The sequence below is a fragment of the Eptatretus burgeri genome, chromosome 9 (genome assembly GCF_056783735.1).
Source record: "Eptatretus burgeri isolate ZD-2024b chromosome 9, Ebu_testis_v1, whole genome shotgun sequence".
Lineage (NCBI taxonomy): Eukaryota > Metazoa > Chordata > Myxini > Myxiniformes > Myxinidae > Eptatretus > Eptatretus burgeri.
Genome location: NC_140969.1, coordinates 83,442,914 through 83,467,913, shown reverse-complemented (window position 1 = coordinate 83,467,913; position 25,000 = coordinate 83,442,914). Strand labels below are relative to the sequence as shown.

General features: G+C 44.5%; 1 protein-coding gene across 1 annotated transcript in view; it reads left to right on the top strand.

The window, feature by feature from the left end:
* LOC147020477 (RNA 2',3'-cyclic phosphatase ANGEL1-like) overlaps positions 1 to 25,000 on the top strand; it is a 30,278-nt gene that overhangs the window by 5,110 nt on the left and 168 nt on the right. The window contains exons 3-13 of the mRNA XM_085893791.1: positions 1,385 to 1,736; positions 4,611 to 4,697; positions 13,856 to 14,019; positions 17,682 to 17,751; positions 18,002 to 18,185; positions 18,459 to 18,708; positions 18,793 to 19,111; positions 19,274 to 19,373; positions 19,689 to 19,757; positions 21,810 to 21,970; positions 24,427 to 25,000. The exon at positions 24,427 to 25,000 is cut by the window's right edge and continues 168 nt beyond it. Of these exons, the coding sequence (XP_085749917.1) occupies positions 1,547 to 1,736; positions 4,611 to 4,697; positions 13,856 to 14,019; positions 17,682 to 17,751; positions 18,002 to 18,185; positions 18,459 to 18,708; positions 18,793 to 19,111; positions 19,274 to 19,373; positions 19,689 to 19,757; positions 21,810 to 21,970; positions 24,427 to 24,584 (1,752 nt within the window). The 5' untranslated portion in view covers positions 1,385 to 1,546 and the 3' untranslated portion in view covers positions 24,585 to 25,000. The remainder of the gene's footprint in view (positions 1 to 1,384; positions 1,737 to 4,610; positions 4,698 to 13,855; positions 14,020 to 17,681; positions 17,752 to 18,001; positions 18,186 to 18,458; positions 18,709 to 18,792; positions 19,112 to 19,273; positions 19,374 to 19,688; positions 19,758 to 21,809; positions 21,971 to 24,426) is intronic.

The following is a 25,000-nucleotide window of genomic DNA, read 5'->3' as shown; positions in this document are numbered from 1 at the left end:
TGGGGAAGAGGTTGAAGTTCCTTGTCATTAAATTGTGAATGAAGGTCGCGTTTGTCGTGGAATATTTAAGCGTGGGTTGTTGCGGGGATTTTTAGTAGTCGTATGAAGTGGTTGTGCTGAGCATAGTATAGTTTGGTGAGCAGAATGAAGGTCTTTGGCGAAATGGCGATTGAGAATTGGTGCGCAGTTTTGAATGAAAAATGCATGGGAGGCACTCGCAGCGCGTATGTGAATGCGAATGCTTTCTCGTGGTGTTTTCTGATTTGCGTGCTGGCTTGCTTGCGTGTTTCATGTGAGAGAAAGGGGGTGTAAGAGAAAGAGGAGATGAAATGCGAGGTTTGAAGGTTAATGAGGTATGTATAAGTGGTCTAACTGAAAGAGTCCCATGCAACGCGTCTTTCCCCTTTACCCACTCGACATGTGGAAGGGACTAACGAATACACATACGATTGGAATCGTGTGCCTTTGCCTTGGAGGCATGTAGTTTTACAGAACCGCAACAGTATTATCTCACTCCTGTTCCATCAACTTAAAATTAAGTTGTTCCTCGATCATAAACTGACATCTGTAGACGGACGGACGGACGGACGGATAGACATGAACCAATTTGCTTGACCTCGCTTTTCACTTCACATATGCATGGGGTAACACTACCAATTCAGAAAAAATAAAGCAGAGTTTGCCTCAGGCAACGTATAACTTGTGATCCGCAAGGTTTGCCACAAGGATTATAAGTTTTCATTATACTATAACGCAGAAAAATGTCATATTTTAGAAGGTGTGTGACTTCTGAGTTTTTTTTACTTCAAATTATTCTGTCCAGTGGTACAGGATTTCATTAGCACATATGATAAAAATTGACACATTTATGATGTCTGATTTTATTTTCGAAATTCCCAAAATTCACACAAAAATAAAAACATGAGTTGAAGGTGGCCATCCATCTTAGCTTATGAAAACATTCCCACACACCCCAAGTACAGCTACCTTATTTCAATATATCCCCCACCCCACCCCCCAACATTTATGATGAGTACAATTTTCATAATACTATAACAGGGAATTTATGTATCTTGCAATTAACTGGGACTTCTCATATACTTCACAACTGGATGTGGTGCAACATGATACACATTTACATGGAGAGCTTGCATCCCCCTCATGGACACACCCCAAGTGCAACCACCAAATCTCAACCCATTCTGTGTGGTGGTTTAAGAGCGCGCACGCACGCACACACACACACACACACACACACACACACACACACACACACACACACACACACACACACACGTATAATATTTTTTATTGTTCCCCATGTGCAAGTTCTAACCATGGCATGTTTTGATTAGCACGTGTTCCCACACGCATTTGTGACCAGGCTTTAATCCGACGACGGATGCTTCCTCCGAGCCACCAGCACAACCTTTTGGGTGACATCCGAATGCTGCTGTGATGTCCACGACCCTTTCTCAACACTACATTGTCAGTAATAAGGTCACGTCCCTCTGCCCACGGAACTGCCAACGGATCATCCCAGAGAATGAACAAACCTGAGAATGTTGGAAGTGAGGCCTGCAATAGGTCGAGTGACCTTAACTTTGAATCTCTGACCCAAAGAGATGATGGTCCAGGTCCACTGGGGATGGCGAATGCAAAGATAACAAGTGCAGGAGAACAAAATGTGAAAGAGACGTTAGATATCAACTGGGAAGAACCAAACTTCCTTCAAGGTAAGTTAGTAAGTATTATGTATGTTACTGTAATAGCCATGCTTACTTGATTATTGAAGATGTATTTTTTGCCATTGCTTGGTGCAGTGCAGGTGTTTTTCCTATGATGTTTTATTAAACTTATAAAGTGGTTGATTGAACTCTTTAATCACAACGATTCATGTTTTAATTATACCGGTGCATCTTTACCTTCGCACTCTGCGAAAGGTTATGTTTTGGTCGGCGTGTATTTATTTATTTATTTATTTATTTGTAATCTTGTGATTCGTATAACACAAAAAGTATTAAACCGAATTGCATGAAATTTGGTGGGATGATTGGTTATTAGCCAGGAAGCATTCGATTAGATTTTGGGATCGTTCGGGTCAAAGGTCAAGGTCAAGGTCACGAAAAGGTCAAAATCGTCTTTTTACGATAACAGTCAATTTTTATTCAATTTGCATGCAACTAACGCCAAAATGTTCAGAATTCAACGCCTCATCTTGTGATATGCAATATGACACAATGACGCCCATACTCTTGTTACCAGTTAGGGGTCAAAGGTCAGGGGGGTCACGACCTTGAAAAATATGCGGTTTTTGTCATAACGCGGTCAATTCTTGTCCGCTTTACATGAACCCAGCACCAAAATGTTCAGAATTTAATGCCCAATCTTGTGACACGATGACGTCATAACACATGTCACCGGTTGGGGTAAAATGTCGGGGGGGGGGTCACGCCCTTGAAAAATATGAGGTTTTCGGCATAACTCAGTCAATTCTTATTCGATTTGCATGAAACCAGCATCAAACGAGATTACCTTCTCTTGTTGAAACATTGTATTCACCGAGCTTGCGAGTGAAGACTCACCAAAACGACGTGAGTTGATTGTTGTTTAGTCCGTAGCCCCCGAAAGTCGGGGGGGGGTCATGACATTATCGATATGTGCTTTGTGTCATAAGACCATTCATATGAAACCAGTTCCCCACACTCGTACCAAGAACAAAAAAAGTAGTGGTGGCGAAGGTATGCGCTCTATGAGTGCCCGTTCTAGTTTTGACCAGTTTCTGTTACTTTTTCTGGGAAACACTTGTCGAACTTTTTCCACCACATTGATTAAGGTTATCTATCCTAATAAGTATGTGTGTGTGCGTGCGTGTGTGTTTGTGTGTGCGTGTGTGTGTGTATGTCTCCTCCGTAACTCCAAAACCATAAAAGCCTGAAACTTTGCATGCATACTAAGGGAACTCCAAGGAAGTGCAAGAGTGAAAATTGGGTGTTTGGGTTAATTAAAACACCCCATTTGAAGATTATTAACGGCCTTATTTAATTATAGCCTTTATCAGGCGCATCCTCGGCCACCTCACTCTTTCATCTTCTCCTGGGTAACCTCACTGGGGTCTAAAGCCGGCTCTTTTTTGGCCTGCTTAACTGTGACTTGGAACAGGCCGCAATGATTTCTTTACGATTAAGTTTTTTTTTTTTTTTGTCTTCACTTTCCTCACTCACATTATCAAATGCCTGTTCATCATAGCTAAGAATCGCTGTAACCGTCACTTTTGTAAGTGCTATAGTTTTCAAATTATATTATGAGCTTGGAGCAATTTCATGCATTGTATGATGCAATTTTCCACGATCTACTCCCACGGACGAATTAAAGTATATCATTAAAATATTATTTCGGCTTTGAGGATCGGATATTGTCCGGACTAAAGAAGTGTCGAAATCTGTCGTGAAATCTGATAATTTAAAGAAATAACGAATCTTATAACTCAGCCTATATACCTATTTACTTTAAGCAAGCAAGGCAATGTTCCCTTCTCCATACATACACAAGAAAATGTGAAATTTCCAAAGCATTTTACTTATCTTTTTGTCTGGTTTGTATATAGAATTATATTGAATGAACAAAAGATTGAGGAAAATGCCCAAATTAACCAGTTTCATTGAGCGATTATGATTTAATGCATCCACTTGCTTGACATCACACCCTGTCCCCCAGAGGGATTGCTTATCCATACTGTCTGCCAGATCTGTGTTGATATTTTCGGAGGTTTGTTGAGGTGCTCTGCAAGGAATCAAAGCAAATCTGGTGAAAAAGACGTTTTAAAATTAAGTTTTATAATGTGTGCACAGCCGAGCAGGCAACGTGGCGGATTATCTGCAATGTTTATTTCATGGGCGATTAAACTTTGCGATGTCTCCAGGGTTGTTCTCCATTAATCAGCAACTCTTTTGTGGATAAAGTCATTTGAACAAATTCATTTAATTTCTTTACCCACTTCGGGCATGAAGACCTCATATCTCATATCTCTATCTCTCTTCCTCTCTATCTCTCTATCTCTCCATCTATCTTGACGGTGTTTATGTCTGGACGTGTCCTGGTGGAGTTTGTCTCCGGGCCGTATTTATAGTATGACCGGTAGAAACTGGATTTCAGACATTATTTTGTATACATCTTCACTGTTATTCCATGCAGAATAATTTTGATGAGACAGTATGAATCATAATAAACGCTCCACCGCATGTCTGCCTTCCCTTCCTCTCACCTCACATGGTCTTCCCTTCCCCACCCCTCCTTGTTCACCCTTCCTCCTCGTTCACCCTTCCTCCTCGTTCACCCTCCCTCCTCGTTCACCCTCCCTCCTCTTTTCCCCTTCATCTCTTAACTCTCTCCCCTCTCTCTCTCCCCCATCCCCTCTCTTCCACCCTCTTTTTCTCCCCCGCCCCCCTCCCAATATTAGTATACCCGTCAGCGCACTGACGGATGGTATTTGCGAGTATTAAATATTGATGTTCATAATAAAATAGAAGTTCCACCTAATGCTGTATGATGAGTAAGTTAATCGGTCACTAGTTCTCTGTGGCACCCACATTTTCATTCCTCCCTCCAAGCTCCCCTATGGCGCACTTGGGAGGATCTTTCACAGAGGCACAGGGTGTCTGCTCCAAGCATGAGTGAGGATGGATTGGATCAACCTGGTGAGGCTTGTTTTGTTTTGATGGAAAAAGCAACTCTTCCTCTTTGATTCCTGTAATTGCACTCTATTAATTATTTTTCTTGCAGAAAATGCATTAAATGGCCAACTAATGGTGATTGTTTTTAAAATACATAATTTGATAAGAGTGTCCGATTGGAGTATCGAATTGAGAATGTTAACTGGAATGGCACTCGGCAGAGTGCCTACCTCTGCCAGGCTGAACAGTTTACGTTTTGTATCCCACTGATAGGCCGGATCAGCATCCGGACCTTAACCAATATCAAATCAATTAGCCTTCGTCACACACCTATCCTGTCCACCAAGTTTTGTCCGAATCCGTCCATAGCTTTTTAAGATATCGTGCTCATAGACTGACCAACAAACAGACGGCTGAACATGTAACCTCCATCTACTTTCGGGTGCCGAAATAATGACCTTGAGACTCATTTGTTGTATTCTCAAAATCGTATTGCTCCTAATATGTGATTGAGCTGAAAAGTAATGCGTCCTATTCTTTTTCTCCAAAATGGGTAAAGATTTCTGTTTTTTGTATACGTGGTGAAGGCTTGTGGATGAGCCAGAACACAGAATGCATCAGGATGCAACATGATAAAAGGAAGAGCAGAAAGAGAAGGGGGAAATGCTAACAGCAGGGTGGAGGGAGAAAATACATGGAGACGGGCAACAAGGGATGTGGGGATAAGTTGAGTGGTCAAGAAGAATGCAGATTGTGGATAAAATTGACACAGAAGCAAATAGAACAGCACTCGGTGGGGAACATATCTTCGCCAGGCTAAACATTTTATGTTTTGTATCCCACTGAAAGGCCAGATCTCGATCAGGACATGAACTAAAATTGAATTGGCTTATTCTTGTCACCTATCTTGGTGCGGACTATGGCGGACCAAGACTGGCTGGTCCAGGTAGGCTACGAACTGGTAAAGGACCCCATGGTCCAGGAGGACAATGCAGAAGAAAAGGTTGCAGTGGGGGGCAAGGTGTAGGCACCAATAGCATTGGAGGACAAGGACTCCCATCTCCATGCAGAGGACGGTGGTTCTGTCTTGCCAGCACAGTTAGGCACCGAACAGTTAGCAGTAATGTTTGAGCAGCTGCTTTTGGGATAGACTCAGTCAAAGGAGGAGATGAGGGGCATAAAGGCTGACATGGACTCTGGGCAGCAAAGGCTGGAGGCAAGGGTGGCAGAGTTGAGGAATGAGGCTAAGGCAGACAAAAAGACATTGTGTGATGGCATACGAGCTGAATGGGCTCAGGCCTGCTATATGTTGTGTGCAAAGGCAGGCTCTTGCAAAAGCAGTGCGTCAGTACACGAGGGATGGGGAAAGAAAGTGGCCTGCATGCGGGACGTGCAGAGTGTAATGGTGGCCGGTCAGGTCAAGGGTAAATTGGAGGGAACACCGGGATCAGCGCCATTACGGGAAAGGGAAAAGGTCGATCCACGGAGGTGGTGGAAATGTCGCCGGGACGCGTGAGAGTGAGTTTGTTTATATTGCCGGATCGTGATAATTTATTATTTATAACAGAACTGGGAACTGAGGAGATTGGGGTACGTGCGGTGATGGGTTCGTGCAGGGATCGCGTGACCCCACAGGTCAGCACATCCATGCGACGGGAGCCGGTGGTGTTTCCCAATCAGGATGTGGAGCTCGCGTTTGATGCCGAGAACAGGTACGTCCCGCCCAATGGTACAAATGGGGAGTATGGGGTTCATGAGGAAACTCTCCATGGGGGTGTGTGCGTGCTTGTAAGTGAGGAGGCACGTGTGCGGTGTGAAAGTCCTGCCATCATGCCGTCTGAACTCGCACCCGAGCCAGCGACACGGGTCGAGGGAGTGGAAACGGCGTGGCCGTTTAGCAAGCCTGATGATTTGGCATGCGGTGAGCAGACGAGCCGTGTCATTGAAGCTGTCTGGCATGGGTGAGGAGGAAGTTGAGCGCGTGGGGGAGGTCGAGTTGCTGTTTACACCCGTGTCTGCGGTACGGATGAGCGCGGTGGAAATCGACCCGCCGGTTGGCGAGGTGTGCACCTTGATGTACGTCGAACCATCGGTGTGGGAGATTGAAGCCGTGTCTTCGGTGCAGGTCGGCATGGGTGTGTGTGTGAGTGTGAGAGAATGAACGTTGCTCTGTTGCATGTGGGAGCGGTTAGCATGGACTGCGGTTAGCATAGCGTGTTCCCTCCAATTTACCCTTGACCTGACCGGCCGCCATTACGCTCTGCATGTCCCGCATGCAGGCCACTTTCTTTCCCCATCCCTCGCGTACTAACGCACTGCTTTTGCAAGGGCCTGCCTTTGCACACAACATATAGGAGGTCGAAGGAACGTACATGGAGAAGCCGTCAGAGAGCGACTGTGTAGTTAAATTAAAACGGCTTCCCAATGTTATTGATTTGAGCCCGGCATGGGGTGAGCTGAACGGAGGGGTTTGCAAAGGGCGCTGCATGTTGTAGCATGCATGACTTCCGCCATTTGTGTCGACAGATAAGGTAATTATAAATGCTCCTGTCGGGTTTTATATCGAACCTGGTGGTTAATAAGGAAACGCTGCCTGAGCGTTTCACCGTGCCGATAATTCATGCAGAGAGGGACGGGGGGGGGGGGAAGGCAAATTGGGGGAGGGGGGGATAATCCAATCCCACGAGAGCCTTGGAGAAAAGGAGCTGCGAGTTAGGAAAATTCCTGCGCTGCTCCCCCCGCTAATTGGCGGATTAGTAGGAACACCATCGACTGCAGGATAGGGGTCACGTGGGGATCCTGGGTTGTGTGCATGCAGATCATCAGGTGTGCAGGAGCTTGGCTGTGCTTGGAAGCCGGCGTGATGTGTGGTGCACAGGATGTGCCGTACGGGGGCCGTGCTGAGATGGCGTGTCCACCGCGGTTGCAGGTGGGAGATCAGAGGATGCTGTATGCGTTCCGTGCGAGCCCTATAAAGGAAGCTCCGCGGGAGGTTCGCAGCATGCGTGCAACGGCACGAAAGCCGGAGCTTGGGCCGTGGGGATACCACCTGGCTCAGAGGGAACGGTAAATTTTGATGCCATGGGTAAGAGACTATACCAGGCAGATTGACAGAACAAAAGACGTTGGTCGAGATTATTGGGGATTTGCGACTTTATTTAAATTGACGTTTGGGACTTTAATTACTTTGTGAATTGGAATGACGCGAATCTAGCTTCTTCCTCCTTGCTTGTGTGGTCCCGACCATTGAGGAATGATTGGAGGAACGTTTGTTGAGAGAGCGATGCAGGGTGTGAAAAATGCGTGGCAAATTATTATTATTATTTTTTCTTAGTGAAGGGAAGATTGAGTGAATGGTACAAGGTAGATGTATGTGGAGCATTGTATACTCACCCCCATGGAGATAAACCCTCACCTGCATTGGCATTGGAGTAGAAGGGGTTTAGATAATTTGGTCCAGGATGTCGTTTTGCTGTTGTTGCTGGAGGTGGAAAATTTAGTTTTTTGTCTTTTTTTTAATTGCAAAGGTGCATTGGTGTTCTTAAAGGGCTAGGAGTGTGGTACATTAGTTCTTATTGTTGTAGAGGGCACCCTGGGCGCTGGGAGCCAGTTGGCCACAGTCGGCCGTTGGTTTCGGGGAATGGTAGTGAGGTCGGCACACATACCCAAGGAAAGGGGCCCGGTGCGCCAAATGCCATGGTGGGCATCAGGGGGAGAGCCAGTGAGGGCCTCCTCTGTTGTTCATTTCAGAGCAGGAAAGGTCGGTACGTGGCACCAGTGAACCAGGGGTGTCATGTGCAAGAAAATAGAAAGGTAGGTCTGCTGGGGCAACCACACTGCCCAGCCACTATATTGTACGACTGCACATGATGAAAATTTGAGAGCTGGGCCCTAAATTGATGAAGCACCAATGCGTGGGACGACAGGAAAATAGGTTACCGAGAACCACTGTGGGGGGTGGGGGTGGGTGGGAGGGGTGTAATTGTAAAAGAAGAAATGGAGTTTTGTGATATTAGGTTAGTTAGAAGGATTAAAGGACCAAGAAGGATAGCTTAGCTAGCGGGGCTTAGAGGGGCAAGAATTAGGTTAGTGGGGTAAAGGTAGTAAGGGTATAGTTAAGGGATTAGCGGAGTAAATACAGTGCTTATAGAAAGTCTACACCCCCTTTCAAAGTTTTCACCTTTTGTTGCCTTATAGTCTGGAATTAAATTGCATTAAATCAGACTTTTCCCACCTTTATTTACACATCGTAACCAACAACTTGCAAGTGAAAAACAAATTCTACAAATTTCAGAAAATAAATTAAAAATACAAAACTAGAATATCTTGGCTGGATAAATGTTCACCATCCCTCCCACCCCCCCCCCCCTTATAATAGCGATTGTAAATTAGCTCAGATATAACCAATCATCTTCAAAATCACACCAAGTTAATTGGCCTCCACATGTGTTAAATTTTAGTGATTCTAATTACAGGATAAAATCAGCTGTTCCTGAAGATTTCCTGTGCTGGATCGTGCATTTCACAGCAAAGACAACTATGAACACCAATGAGCTTTCAAAAGACCTCCAGGATAAAGTTGTGGAAAGGCACAGATCAGGGGATGGGTATATAAATATTTCAAAGGCCTTGAATATCCCTGGAGCAGTCACGACAATCATTAAGAAGTGGATGGCATTTGGTACCACCAAGACCCTGTCTAGATCTGGTCGTCCCTCCAAACTGGATGACCAAGCAAGGAGGAGACTGATCAGAGAGGCCACCAAGAGGCCAATGGCAACTTTGAAAGAGCAACATGACTTTATGGCAAAGACTAGTCACTGTGTGCATATGACAACAATATCCCAAGCACTCCACAAGTCTGGCCTGTATAGTAGGGTGGCAAGAAGGAAGGAGGAGGAGATTGGAACCATACTCTGTGCAGAGTGTTGGTGCTGCTTAAGCAGTCTCCTTGGCTATTCGGCACAATTCTGAACAGGTCCCCACTCCGACACCAGCATGCTGGCACTCATTTTGCTGACCTCGGAATGATGACAGGCCGAGTCAACCCCACCTGGTATTAATTCAACAGCTGAGCGGGATTTGAACTCAGGACCCTGGGATCCAAAGCCCGCCACCCTAACCATTAAGCCAACACCAGGCATAAGAAGGAAGCCAGTACTCAAAATAGCCCACCTTGACTCCCTTTTGAGGTATGCAAAACAACACTCCAGAGATTCTTAAGCCATGTGGCAAAAAGTTTTGTGGTCTGACGAAACCAAGATGGAACTTTTTGGTCTAAATACAAAACTTCACGTTTTGCGCAAACCCAACACATCCTATCACTCAAAGAATACCATCCCTACTGTGAAGCATGGTGGTGGCAGCATCATGTTATGGAGTGTGTTTCATCAGCAGGGATTGGGGCACTTGTCAGGATAGAAGAAAAAATGGATGGAGCAAATACAGAAAAATCTTGGAGGAAAACCTCCTGCCTTCTGCAAGAAAGTGAAATTGGGACGGAAGTTCACGTTTAAGCATGACAACGACCCAAAGAACACAGCCAAAGCCACACTGGAGTGGCTAAGGAACAAAAAGATAAATGTCTTTGAATGGCCCAGTCAGAGCCCCGACATAAATCTCATCGAAAATCTGTGGCATGACTTGAAGATTGCTGTCCATCAACACTCCCCATGCAACTTGACTGAGCTTGAACAGTTTTCAGCTGAAGAATGGGCAAATATTGCCCAAATAAAGTGTGCAAAGTTGGTGGAGACCTATCCCAACAGACTCACCGGTGTAATTGCTGTCAAATGTGCTTCCACCAAGTATTAACTAAGTGGGGTGGGAGGGTGGACACTTGTAGTTTTATATATCAAGATACCAATCAAGATATTGTAGTTTTGTATTTTTAATTAATTTTCTGAAATTTGAAGAATTTGTTTTTCACTTGGAAGTTGTGGGTTATGATGTGTGAATAAAGATGGGAAAAAGTCTGATATGTTTCAATTTAATTCCAGGCTATAAGACAACAGAAAGTGAAAATTTTGAAAGGGGTGTAGACTTAGTCGGCACTGTAGGGTTTGGTTGGGGCTGAAGCCGGCCGCCTAATCTTTCCCCTCACATTCCAGCCCCCACAACAGAAGGAGACCACCATGAGGCTGGTTAGCATCACCTGCCGGCCTGGTTTGCCTTACCTATGCCTTTACTTTTTGCCTTGCCTTACCTCATTGCCTTTGCCATGCTTGTTGCTCACCTTTGTCATGTGCCCCAGGACCACTTGTTCTGTGGCCCCATGCCAACTTCCAAAATCTCGGAGAGGGTCGAAGCTCCAAAATCCTGGAGAGGGTTGAAGATGGAGCCACACCACAAGGACTGCCATGTAGGCAGCCACACTACTGAGGACTGCACACGAGCAGCCCGGAAGAGGGCATATATAAAGCCCAGTTCACATGGACTGTGAGAAGGCATATGGCCTGCCATGGTAGGGTAAGCTGCCTCCAGCAGCCTGGTGAGAGAGGACCATTGAGGACAACAGACGTTGCATTGTGCTGGACATGCGCTGCTGCCCACTGCTGATGTTTCTTTTTCTTTGAGTTGCAGGTTCTGGACTTTGGGCAGTGTATATATTAGAATTGTATATCGTTGTTCATGTCAGCCCACCTTTTTATGTTTAGTTCACAACTCTGGAAATGTAGCATAAGGTTGTCCGTGTGAGTCAGCTTAGTTACGCAACGCATTTGGTTTATCAGCTTATCTGGAATTATTCCAGATAAGGTATTGTCATTGCGTACCATCCGTTCGTCCGTCTCCAATTTTGATTTCTCTGGGCCAAACCGCTGGGACAATCTGGCTGAAATTTGGCAGCAACATTCCTCTCCTTACTGGTGGTAACAGCAGTTGCAAAGCTCATTCCGGTCACATGACTTTATGTCGGTTAAAATGGCCGACTGTAAATTTCTTCAAAAAATCTTCTCCAGACCTACCAGTCAGAATGCTACCAAATTTAGGTTACAACATTAGGCCCGGGTCCTGATGTTAAATTGCAGAGGCCTTGCTGATCACATGACTGGAAGTGTGTAAAAATGCCAGTTGCGCAAATTTATTCCGAAATCTTCTCCAGACCCACCAGTCAAAATGCTCCCAAATTTGGGTTGCAAAATTAGACCAAGGTAGCGATGTTAAATTGCAGAGGTCATGCCGATCACGTGACCGGAAGTGTGTCAAAATGAACTTGTAAATGTTTGGGAAAAATTGTGTAAATTCCTTCAAAAGCCTTTCTCTCCAGACCCACTATTCAAAATACTGCCATATTTGGGTTACAACATTAGGCCAGGGCTCAGATAAGCCACAGGTCCAGTGGTCCTATTTTTTCGGATATGTGAGCTGATGCCAGCCAGTCCAGTTGTAGTCAGTTGAGCGTTGAAAGACCTCAGGTGCAATAGACATGGAGTCTATGAGCAGTTTGGTGTGACTGCGTAGAGTGCGTACAGGGAGTGAGGGGTTGGGGTCACAAGATTTGGAAGCAAACACAGAATTGAGGCATTCAGCCTCCTCACGAGCGGAGTCGGCTCTGATTCCATTTGAGGAGAGGGAAGTGATGGAAGGGGAGCAAACACCAGAAAGCTACGAAGCTAGGAGGGTGTGGAGCTTTGGCGAAGCTGGGGTGAGGGTGAGGGGTGGGATGCGGGACATAGGTGAAGCCGGGAAGTTGAGGGACTGTGGGCAAATTGAGAGGTGGTGGCTGGGGAAATCCTAGAGGGGGCAGGGTGGGGGTGGGGGATCAAAAGGGGGTGGGATGAGGGGGGAAGCAGGTTGCGGTGGGGTGAGGCGACTAACATGTCGGGGTTGGACACCATGAATGGACGTGAATGGGGAAATTATTGTCGTGTGCACACAGCCTCTGCAAAATTGATGTATCAGGATTCCCAAACTGGATTTTTGGTGACAGAGTTCATGGGTTGGGTGGTAAAAATGTTTTTGGTTGAAGGCATGGAGGAAAATGGGGCTATAGGAAGTTTATGAGAGAAGGCTGGATTAACTAAGCATTTAGGATTGAAGTGTTTTGGGGAAATAAGCTTTGTGAAAAAGAAAAGGAAGAGATTTTGATGATGATTATGAAGAAGAATGAATTGATTGTTCCTGACAGAGTAGTATGGGGTGAGGAATTTTTTTAATAAACTTTTTTTAAAAATATTAACTTTTAAAGAAAAACCTTTTATTCAGTTTGAGGATTCTGAAAAGGAGAAGGGATGGGGAATGAAAACATGAGCGTGCTTGGAAGATGAGTTGTTTTTTTTTTTTGTGAGGAAGATTTTATTTTATTTCATTGTATTTTGTTTGGAGCGAGGAGTGGAATGGATTAAGCTGAGGGATCATAATTAACAATACCTGGGATAAAAGGAGCGAAAACGAAGCATGTGTGATCAAAAATGGAGGCAGGACCACCATCCAATTAGCCCAGCCCTTCACGAGTTAGCCGGATTATTTGAATGAAACAAAGTGCAGTCTGCATATTTGTTCTCCTGTCCACTGGGTGTCAAGTATTAAGATTCTGACACTGGATGTTTCAGTGCTACATTAGCTGTCAAGATGTCAGAGTGCAGCATGACGTCAGTGCGGTTAAAGCAGCGTGCAGTTATCGAGTTGATAAACGTGAAGAGGACCAGTTCCTGCTCAATATTGTGACTGGACATGAGAGTTGGGCACGAACGACAGAAGCGATTGGTCGTCTTGGTTTCATTGGTCGCGGTTGCCACCGCCTTACTCGACTAGGCTCCGTCAGATTTTCGTTTTTCTCCAACCTTGAGGAACACCTTCGTGGGGAACATTTTTCTTCTCACGTTGTCGAGGCCTTTGTGAAGCGTTGGTTAAATGAGCAGGATGCACAGTTCTATCGTGACGGCATCACAAAACTACGTGAACTTTGGCAGATGTGTGGACCACAGTGATGATTATGTTGAGAAATAAATATGCACCATGGGAGAATAAAGACTGTTGTTCGTAAATGTCTTTGTTTACCTGTTTTGGAGAAAAAGGATAGGAGGTATTACTTTTCAACACACCCTTGTACCTGATGTTGTGGATGAATACAAGTATGCAGAAACTTGATAAAGAAATACCAGGCCTCATTGTGTTTACAACAATTTGATACTGTTATACTGGGCCTCATTGTGAAAATGCTAACAGTGTAATGTTTTTAGGGGTTTCCAGAGGTTTTGAATTCAGCCTCCTCTGTTACAATATCCTGGCACAGCGTCTCCTGGAAGAAAATTCCTCCTTGTACACACATTGTATCCCCGAGGCTTTATGCTGGAAAGATCGACGAAAATTGCTGCTTCGGGAGCTCTCTTCCTTCGATGCGGATGTGAGTGTTCGTGCAGACTGTGGTGACATGGTTGGTGAGAACACCACTGACGTGTCTGAGGTCACGGATTCATTTGAGATGAAATCAGTCGTATTAATGATTAGCATTCCAAGCTTCTGGAAACCGAGCTCGTGTCAAGAGAATAGCTGTGTCATTATTTAAAAAAAAATAACCTATCGGGCGTATTAGTAGTAATATGGAGGGGGTGGGAGGCTTGATAATGGAGGCATTGTTGTGTTATTGACTTATTGTACAGGTGTTTGTGTTTGTGTGATGTTGCATTGTCAACCTGCAGCAAATAGGTGAATGAATGAGTGAATGGGGCCCAATGGCACTTTTAGACTATAAATCGCTCATATTGCGTGTTGCGTTACAGAAATCTATTTAATACACAGAGTAAATTAAACTGATTACTAACCTTTATGGAGGTGCTAATCTGACTTTCCCATTGGACGGCTCAATATGTAGTTTTGCTCCTGCCCTTATATTTTTTGTATGCATAGTCAAGGCTCATGGAAGAGCTAGTACTAGTACACTGAACGGATCATGACGCAACAGGACAAAAGGAACAGTGGAGAGAGGGGGAAACACCAACAGCAGAGTTGAAGGCCAAGATAGAGGTAGACTTTGAACAAACAATGGGTGTGGGGAGGAATGGGGGGGGGCAGGATAGGATGCACGGGGTGGATAAATTGGATACAGAACCATCCATCCATCCATTTGGACCATACTTTGTGCAGAGCGTTGGTGCTGCCTAAGCAGTCTCCTTGGCTATTGGGCACAATCCTGGGCATGTCGCCACTGTGGTACCAGCAAGCAGGCACTCATTTTGCCGACCTCAGAAGGATGACAGGCAGAGTCAACCTCACCTGGTATTAATTGAATGGAAGCAGGATTTGAACTCAGGATCCTAGGATCCCAAGCCCACCACTCTACCCATTAAGCCAACACCAGGCAGGGATACATAGGGAAACTCTTAAAAGGAATAACCTGTAAATTTGGAAGGAGCAAGGAGTTGGGGGGAGGGTTAATGGTGGAAGTCATGGTTTTGGATGGGGGATGATCTGAGATGGTGGTGAACAGCTGTTTTGAAGACCTGGAGGGAAGAATGAGAATGTGGAATTTGATTCCACAGGTCGGAAAAAAAGAGTAACAAATGAGTGGAGGTGAGCAGTGATTCTTGATTTAGATAGTTTCACCAGAAAGGGGTTGATTGTAGACCGAATGTGCCCTGTATAAACCTGTGGGGGGCAAGGCATGGAAAAATCAGACACCAGAAAGGAGGCCGTAGAAGACAGAGAGACCTCCGACTTGGTCTGCAATAGCGAAGTATGAGGCCCATCGACTCAGCTATATCACGGAAGATTCCAAAAGTCTTGATGGCCTTGGTTTCCACTGCGACAAGCTGAGTAATATCTGAGGCAGGGGAGCTTACTCAGAGGGGAGAGCAGGACTCCATCAATCTGTGGATGAAAGCCTTACAGGTGGACAGGCGTTCAGGTGTGCCAAGGGAGGACTTTGTATGATGGAGGATGCCCAGTCAGCGGCTGGCTTTGGAGGCCAACTTTGAAGTGTGGTTTGCCCAAGGAAGATTTTGGCTGATAGTGAGAGCCAAGAGTTTGAATGACTGAACTTCCTCAAGAGGATTGTTTACAAAGTCGATCGGAGGGTTTGCCAGACCTTTCTTCCAGAGAGAGAGAGAGAGAGAGAGAGAGAGAGAGAGAGACACAGAGAGACACAGAGAGACACACAGAGAGACACACAGAGAGACACAGAGAGAGAGAGAGAGAGAGAGAGAGAGAGAGAGAGAGAGAGAGAGAGAGAGAGAGAGAGAGAGAGAGAGAGAGAGAGAGAGAGAGAGAGAGAGAGAGAGAGAGAGAGAGAGAGAGAGAGAGAGAGAGAGAGAGAGAGAGAGAGAGAGAGAGAGAGAGAGAGAGAGAGAGAGAGAGAGAGAGAGAGAGAGAGAGAGAGAGAGAGAGAGAGACAGAGAGACAGAGAGACAGAGAGACAGAGAGAGAGAGAGAGAGAGAGAGAGAGAGAGAGAGAGAGAGAGAGAGAGAGAGAGAGAGAGAGAGAGAGAGAGAGAGAGAGACAGAGAGAGAGACAGACAGAGAGAGACAGACAGAGAGAGACAGACAGAGAGAGACAGACAGACAGAGACAGACAGAGAGAGACAGACAGACAGAGAGAGACAGACAGAGAGAGACACAGAGAGAGACACAGAGAGAGACACAGAGAGAGACACAGAGAGAGACACAGAGAGAGACACAGAGAGAGACACAGAGAGAGACACAGAGAGACACAGAGAGACACAGAGACAATTGAGATTTAGTTTTGTCAGGATTGCAAGACCTATTCTAAGTGTTTGACCAGCTTGTGATTTTATCAAGATCTGGAGTGAGGAAGAGGCTGCAGGATGGATTCTGTTAAAAGCTACACTTTGGCTATGAGAGGAGAGGAATTCAAGTAAGCCATATGTGGAGGGCAGAGAGTTTAGAGAGTAAGGCAGGATGCCATACTGCATCAAAAGCCCAAGATATGTCCAGAGTGAGGGGTTGGGGACACAAAATGTGAAAGCAAACACAGAATTGAGGCTTTCAGCCTTTTCACAAGTGGTGTCAGCTGTGGTGCCATTTGAAGAGAGGGAAGGGATGGGAAGGCAGCATAATCCTGAGACACACTTAACAAGGCACCACCAGATATTAGAGGGGGGAGGCAAATTTGAAAGTTCATTCTTGAAGTTGGCCAGATGTTGTTTTCTGGCTCTGCTAAGAGTGGACACACATTTGTTGTGGACTTTTTGGAATGCAATGATATTGCCTTTGGTCGGATTTGCTTTCCAGGAAGAGAAGGCAAGTTGCTTTAGAGCAACTGCCTCATCATAGGATTCAATGAATCTAAGCTTGCCCTCATGGCAAGCTTGGATGCGCACGAACATGATACCTGTGCCGCCAAAAATCTCCTGAGGCAAATCAGCTGGGGGGTGGGGGGAATTGTGCTGCACCAAAACGTGCTGATGTGTAACTAACCTCAGGCTTTCCAGATTTTCCAAACAATCCAAAAGTGATGGCACTTATATCTGACAGGTTTCAGGACCCACTTCCCACTTATCAAGGCCAGCCCAACCATTAACCCCCCTCCCCAATACTTTTCTCTCAGTCAGGATTTGATGCAAGCAACGATTCTATTTACCAGCATCCAGCTAACAATCCTGCACCACCCAAGGCCGGAGTGTTGAACAATGTTAAATAAACACGTCCGAATAAAACCTACAGCAAATGCAAATACATATTGTTGCAGAGTAAAACAGGCATCACCAGAATGGTTTCCTAACGGTAACTTCCGTTGCCAATTCCACTTGGTGTTGAATATGTGGTTTAACATTCCAAATCCTGATACATTTATAAAAAAAAGAACGAGGCAAGTGGAAATGAAATTATTTCTTCCTTCGTTCGTTTACCAATAACTCGACATGGCAGACAAAGTAGACACGTATCAAGATGGTGATATTTCCAGTTACTCTTCACTCACAAGTTCAATACTGATACGAGTCCCCAAGATTGACGCTCGATCGATCGATTTCCTCTTTAGTTCAACCAGAACTTTGTTTTGTGGTTTTATCAGTGACATCCCAAAGGTCGATTCATATTTTTGTTTTTCAGATCTTGTGTCTTCAAGAGGTACAAGAAGATCATTTCGAAGAGGACTTGAAGCTCCTTCTGCAAGAAAGAGGTACGTTAAAAGGAGGTGCACCAAATTGAAACGTGTTGTCGCTGAGATTAGAGTCCGATGTTGATCGAGCAGCCAATGGTCTTGGGCTATTATCATGTCTTTGCTATTAACGTCGGATACCATGTTGGAAGATATCAAGACAATCGGGCAGAGCTGCCTTCAGGTTCAATTCCCGATGCTTTAGGGTAAAGGCCATTTTGTTATCGCTGTGGAAACTTCAAATGGATGATCGGAATATCTGTGTTGCTAGGCTATGGCTGTGTGTACAAGCGACGGACGGGCAATCGACCCGACGGGTGTGCCATCTGCTACAAGACCAAACGCATGGAGCTGGTGGCTTCACATGAGATGGAATTCGTCCGACCCTACGTGAATGTGCTGAGCAAGGATAACGTAGGCCTTGCGGTTCTTCTGCGGCCTCTCGAAGATCCGCGGTTTGTCTTTCTGCATCTGCCTCGTCCGATTGAAAATAATCCCTCGGTGTTAGCCTTTGAGTGAGAGTAACTGACAATTGAGGTGAAAAATACCTGTGGAGGAATTATTGACCTATTGTCTTGGTGATCCTGTGAATTGCCATTGTCAGCCTCCAGCAATTAGGTGAATGAATGATGCCATAGCCACTTTGAGTCGAATGTATTGTGTTTGAGAAAGTTGAATACACAAAAGGTACACGACGCTCATAACCAATAAAAATGACTGATTTGCAGTGTGGAACCTTTTTGCGTCACAAACACCCACCTCCTGTACAACCCCTGGCGTGGGGACATCAAGTTGGCCCAAATAGCTCTACTGTTTGCTGAACTTCACCGGTTTTTGGGGAACCAAGCATCCAACTTGCGCTTCACGAATCGTCTGCCTCTTATTCTTTGTGGAGACTTTAACAGTCTGCCATTCTCTCCACTCTATCGCTTTGTGCAAGACTCACTGCTTCATTACAATGGCCTGTTGTCAAGCAAGGTGAGCTTGCTGTTCATTTGTACATAGGATTGTCGGATTTGTTTGCCTCTGTTAGTTATTTGGCTTTTTCCTCTTCTCCACTAGGTTTCAGGACAGAATAAGATCAGCCCGTTCAACTGGCACCTTCTGCCTTCCCCTTTGCTTCCACGACACCTCGGCATCGGATCCAACTGCTGCTACTTTGAGCAGCCAGGCTACAATGGAGGCGCAAGACCAGCAGTGGTTGAACAGAAAAGGATTGTGGAGCAAATAAGTCAAATGGGGATAGATACGAGCGATGATCGTGTGGTTTCTCCTGCCCGTTGGATTGAAGTCGATGGTACAGCTGTGGAAACTAACACTATTCTTACACCCAAACTGGATAATGGAAGTATTTCTGTGGAAAAAGGGGTCCGTGGTACCGGTATGTCTCTTGAAGGAACATATTTGCCATATGTCACTTATCTGCTTTGAACAAGCTAGTTATGAAGACTTTAAACTTGCTAACCATCATAATAACTTAACGAAACATTATCTGCTTGAAGATGTTGTTTAACCTCTCTCCCTCTCTCCATCAAACCCCCAGTACGGCGGCGATATAATAGGATAACCCTTTTGGCCCTGCGATGGCAGACAGCTTGTGTACAACGTCCGCCGAACCTTCTCCACCTTCGAGGGGTTACTGTGTCAGGGGAGAATTGATGTTTGTCAGTAACTGTGTGTACATGTTCACATCCCATTGTTTTAATGTAATAATTAAATAACTATTTGATTGTATTGATGACGGAATGACATTCTCATTTAGCACCCAACATGTTTGGGTTTGACATGTGATGATATCCGCAACTTGTTCGACAACGTTAAATGATTCTGATTTGGTGATCACATGTCCTTAGTAGTAGTTGTAGTAATGATTTAAAATGTATTATTATTTAAAAAATTATTTTTTTACATTAAACCATCCAAGACCATGTAATTTTATCCCACAACATCTTGCCTTCATCAGATGAGGGTGAATTGTTTTCTTGTAAAACCATGGAGTTTGAAGGTGGACCTTCCTCGTTAAAACAGTAAGTGCTATCTGTGTGCATACAGCTCTTTGTCCAACCCAAATGACCACTGAGTGTGATGGGACGTGTTTGTTTAATGAATCTTCAATTAGAGAGTCAGGTAATAAGATGAAGGCCTTCCCACAGTATGGATCTTTGTGCTCAAAAGGAAAGTGCTAATTTCAAACGTTCAAGGGGATTTTGAAACTGATCAATTATATCTTAAGATGAGAAGACACAAACAAAGGATTAGAACAACGAGATTGATCCTGGAGGAGCTCACGTGGGATTGAGGGCTGAGAGAGCGGGAGGGATCGACAATGGAGGAGTTCGTAAAAAATAAATATAAAAGAGGACAATAAACCATCTGTGATGTGAGAATAACAGGCCTCATGTTTCTGTCTCAACTGGGAGATGCTGATAATATTGAGCTTTAGATGGGAGAGATGCAGGAGGGAATGCTGGGGCACCAGCCCTTGGTAGAGAGCAGTACTCCATTTAATGTAGGCTGCCAGTAGTTGATTGTTTCGACAAAGCAATACTTTGAATGAAGGGGGATGTCTAGTCTGTGCTTGGTTTTGGAGGCCAGCTTTGTTGTTGGTTGGCCCATGGGAGGTCATGGCTGATGGTCAGGCCTAAAGTTACAGACTGAACCTTTTCAAATGATTGACGATGAAAATAAACAGGTTGGTTTGTTTGTTTGACCTTCCAGAGTGACAGGGTAAAAATGAGATTTTGCATGATTGAAAGACGAGTACATTTGTCATAGCAGAATCAAATTAATTCCCGATCGACAGAGAATGACCCAGCTGGTGTCCGACGTTCAGTAGGATTGGGTAATATACTGCATAGTACAATGCACGGAGTCTGCAAAAGGAAGAACAGTTTCCAGGGCCATTTTGTTTTTTTTTATGTGGAAGAACAAGACTGAGCTCAAGAGGATGCCTTGGGGCACTCCAGCCTCCACTGGGGGAGGATAGGAAAGTATTCCATTGATAGCCACTGATTGACTGTGTGAGTTGAGACAGTCAAAGCCAGATATGAACGTGGCCTTGTACACCACAGGCAGTGGGTTTGGGATGCAGAGTGGGATGCCAGACTGCTTGTTTGTGATTTAGGCTCTGTGGCCAATGCTGAATGAGGAGCAGCATGCCCAGAGTTGTGACTGGGATGTGATCCAAACCAATGGTCAGTGATCAGGTTGTTTGAAAAAAGAGGAAAGACTTTATTGTGGTGAAGATGGAGTCCATGACGTTGCTTCTAATTCAAAACAAGCTTACTGTCCTGCAGTTCCTTCTTGTGAATACGAGTGATGTCTGCTGAGACACAAGCCATTTGGTTGTTACAGACTAAGAGTGTGAAAGGGACATTAAAGACAGACCAATTGACCTGTCCTGCCCCTGTTGTATCCTCAGACGATGAATGTGATCAGCGCCTTGTGGCTTGTATCCATAGGCAAGAGGCTCGATATAAATACAATTATTATTATTATCCCTTTAGTTATCTTCGATGTAATAACCCCATTATATCCATTGTATGTTAATTTAATTTGACACCTTCCTCCCTTTATCCGTCCCATTTAGCCTCTAGATTTAGCCATTATACCAGTTTGTGCTCGCCTATGCTTTGGGAACAATATGCAGACAGGACAGCCAGCTTTACATCCACACCTGGACAGTGCACGTTGAGATGCATCATGTTTACAGGCGTTACACCGGGGCTGCATTTTTCATTCGGTTTTGGTTCAAGATCAGATTGGTTCAGATCAGCATCTGATTGCGCTCAGCATCTGGTGAAGCACTCGAGACTTGATTGGTTCGGGTGCATTCCTGCAAATAAGTCACAGCCCATTGACATGTTTGATATCGCAATGCAGTGTTTCCTTTCATTCTGAGTTTGGTGATTGGGCAATGATGTAAAACAGGCCAGCGATGGTTTACTTGTATAAATGTTAAACATTGTGTAAACACTGCCCTGGATATGACTTGTGTGTTCACAATTACAATCCGACACTTTTGATTGCAATACTTTTATAATCAAGTGACAATCGTTGTTTCCTTATTCCTGAAACAGGAATTCTACCATCAGTCATCCTTTTCATCTCACCTCAGTCTATTCCCATGTCATCTCGAGAACTGGGAAACTGGAGGCCACAATCTTCAATTCTGGCCAGGGTCAGACAGTTGACTACATCTTCTATTCTGCTAACCTGCAACCCCAGCGCTTTCACCGTGGTGAGAATATCTGTCCGAAGTACGAGGTTAATGACGAGTTAAATACCTCCGCCACCAAAGGTGGACGGAGGTTATGTTTTCACCCCTGTCTGTTTGTTTGTCTGTGGACGGATTCGGATGAAATTTTCTGGGCAGACCTGCGTCGGAGTGGCGGCCCATCCAGGATTGTGTCCAATAGCCCAGGAGACTGCTTCGACAGCATCGATGCTCTGCACAGAGTATGGTCCCAATGGTTGGATGGATTGGGTGTCTCATAAGGAAGACTTTATTCAGTTTTGGTGAAGATCCGACTCCGGTTCTAAATTTAAGTGATTTTTCACCATTGAGAGGGCCAAAAACGATATGTAGCGTCATATCTCAAAAGGTTATGCACGGATTCGGACAAAATTTGCTGGACAGTTTGAGTGTGCCGATGAAGAATTTTGATTTTGGTGAAGATGTGGATCTGAGAATTTTAATTTTTTTTTACGTGATTCTTCACCATTGAGAGATGTGGCCAAAAACGATACATGGCATGATATTTCCAAAAGTTGTGAAGGAGTTGTGACAAAACTTGGTAGATGAGTTGGTTAGGTGGCAAGAATAAGCCGATTCGATTTTGGCTTTGGTCTGAATCCAGATCCGGCCTCTCAGTGGAATACAAAATGTAAACTGTACAGCCTGGCAGAAGTATGCGTTCTTTCAAGTGCTGTTCTCGTTAGTTCGTCCCCCGCACAGTAGGAGACGGGGTTTTTTCAATCATGTGTCTGACGCTATTTTTTTACCATTTGAGCTTTTAACATCAAATTTTCAACAAAGCTTTATAATGAGAATCTTGAGAAGACATTAAGAATTTGGGTAAAAGGTCAATTTAGCATACTTAGAAGCACCCGCTCCCTGCCAGAGCCATTAAGGGGGTCATGTTATTATATTTATGCCTATTTTACTCCAAGAGGTCAAGGATTACACACCCAAAAAATGGTTGCGATCGGTTCAGCCGTTTTTGCGGTACCTGGGAACAGACAGACAAACGGTGAATTATAGTAAGATGGAAGAAGTAGTCCGAGTACAAATCAGATGGGCTTTTCATTTTCAGATGCTTTCTTGTTCTACTTTGTGATGGCTTGCATCCTTCGTCAGCCGTATAGTAAAGCAATTTGTCAACGTGAATCCCGGGTGATTATCCGTTGGTTCTTTAACACATTTGCCAAACGTCCACCAGTGAAACAAATCGACACCGCCGTGAATCGTGGTCTTTCTCCGAATGAACGTCAAACGTGTGATCGACGTCATTTTGTGCGTTCTAAATTCCAGGGTTGAAAATAACATTTAATAATGCACGAAATTTGCCATTTTGGGGTTGGAGTGGACAACTCCCCTCAACTTGAGTGAGTGTCAAATGTGCAGGAATCCTTTGTCGATTATTGTGAACGCAAGCGACATCAATGGTTTTCGTGAAGTAATGGGCCATTTTCATGTCGAACATATTCTACTCACCATTTGGGCAATTTAAAGTGTCCGTGGGTGAATCCCTGAAGGCAACTTGGGCTAATAGCAATGCGGATGAGAATCACTGACGATTCACGTGGATGAGTTGCCTCGGTGGATAGTCTGCTTAATGGTTGCCAGGCATTTTGCTTTTTTATCCCCCGCCAACCAACGAAGTTGGCGGGGGATATAGAAATGGGTTCCGTCCTTCCGTCCGTCCGTCACATTTCGTTTCCGGAGCTTAACTAAAATCCCCTCAAGATATACAGTGTATTTACGAAATTTGGTACACATATCAAGCAAGTGGTGAACTGGTCCCTTTTGATCTTTTCTAATTGATAGGTCACATGGTTTGGCAGCCATGTTGGATTCAAGAAAAATATTAAATAATGTTTTCTCTGGAATCACATAACCTAACGAAGCGAAAATTTGCAACTATCATCTTCCATCATGTCTGCATACATAGTAAAAATTATGACATCACAAGTCACATGGTTTGGTGGCCATCTTGGATAGAAAAACACACCTCATCGGATTAACACAAAACTTCACACACGTATTCCACTGGAGGATTGGAGGCAGAATGTAAATTTATGATGTCATAGGTCACATGGTTCATCAGCCATCTTGGATTGAAAATTAATAAATTTAAAACATCTTCTTCAGAACGGCTGGACAGATTGAGGCAAAATTTCACATACACTTTCCCCAAGACATCCTTTCAGAAGTTTGTTAATTTCTAATTGATAGGTCACATGGTTTGGTGACCATATTGAATTTACCCTTAAACAATCAAAGATCTCCAGAACGGCTGGTCAGATCAAGGGGAAACTTCACATACATATTGTACACGCTTCGGGAATATAAGTTTGTTAATCCTCATTTACTATGGTGGGGGATAGCGAAGATTTTGTCTTCAACGGATGCAAGTTTTATTTTTATATTCATTCCCTGATTCATCTTTGTTTAATTTTTTTCCCTCCCTTTAGAGACTATGAATCGTCGTGTGCAGGACGGTCGTCTTCAGCTTGTGGCGAGACTCTCGCTACCCAACGAAATCGACATTCATGACATCGGAGGTCTTCCAAACATTCATTGCCCTTCAGACCATATTCCCCTCGCCGCTCAATTCCGCTTGCTTTCCTAAAAAGGAGGGCTAATTAAATTGACCTTTCGTTTTAATACTTTTGCTGTTGTTTTATGGTGTGGCCGAGGGTTCATAATTTGAAACCACATTCTTTCAAACAGCATTGACTCGTGACAACCCTGAGTCATTAATGGTTTCCTGATCTGAGTTACGCAATGCAGTTTGTCGTGTCTAACCGGATATCAGAATGATGTGTTATACATCATGAAAAGTGTGTGTGTGTGTATGTTGTGCTCAGTATTAGCAGGAACGACCTGTGAAAACATCGCTAGTTATGGTCTTGACTAGGTATGAATCTTGACCTTTGGCAAATACACAAAACGACTATGGCTCAGGTATAATGCATGTTTTCAGGAAGCTGAGCTTGCAGCAGCTCATTTGGAAACCTATTTGTGAGTAATTGAGTTTCCATGCTC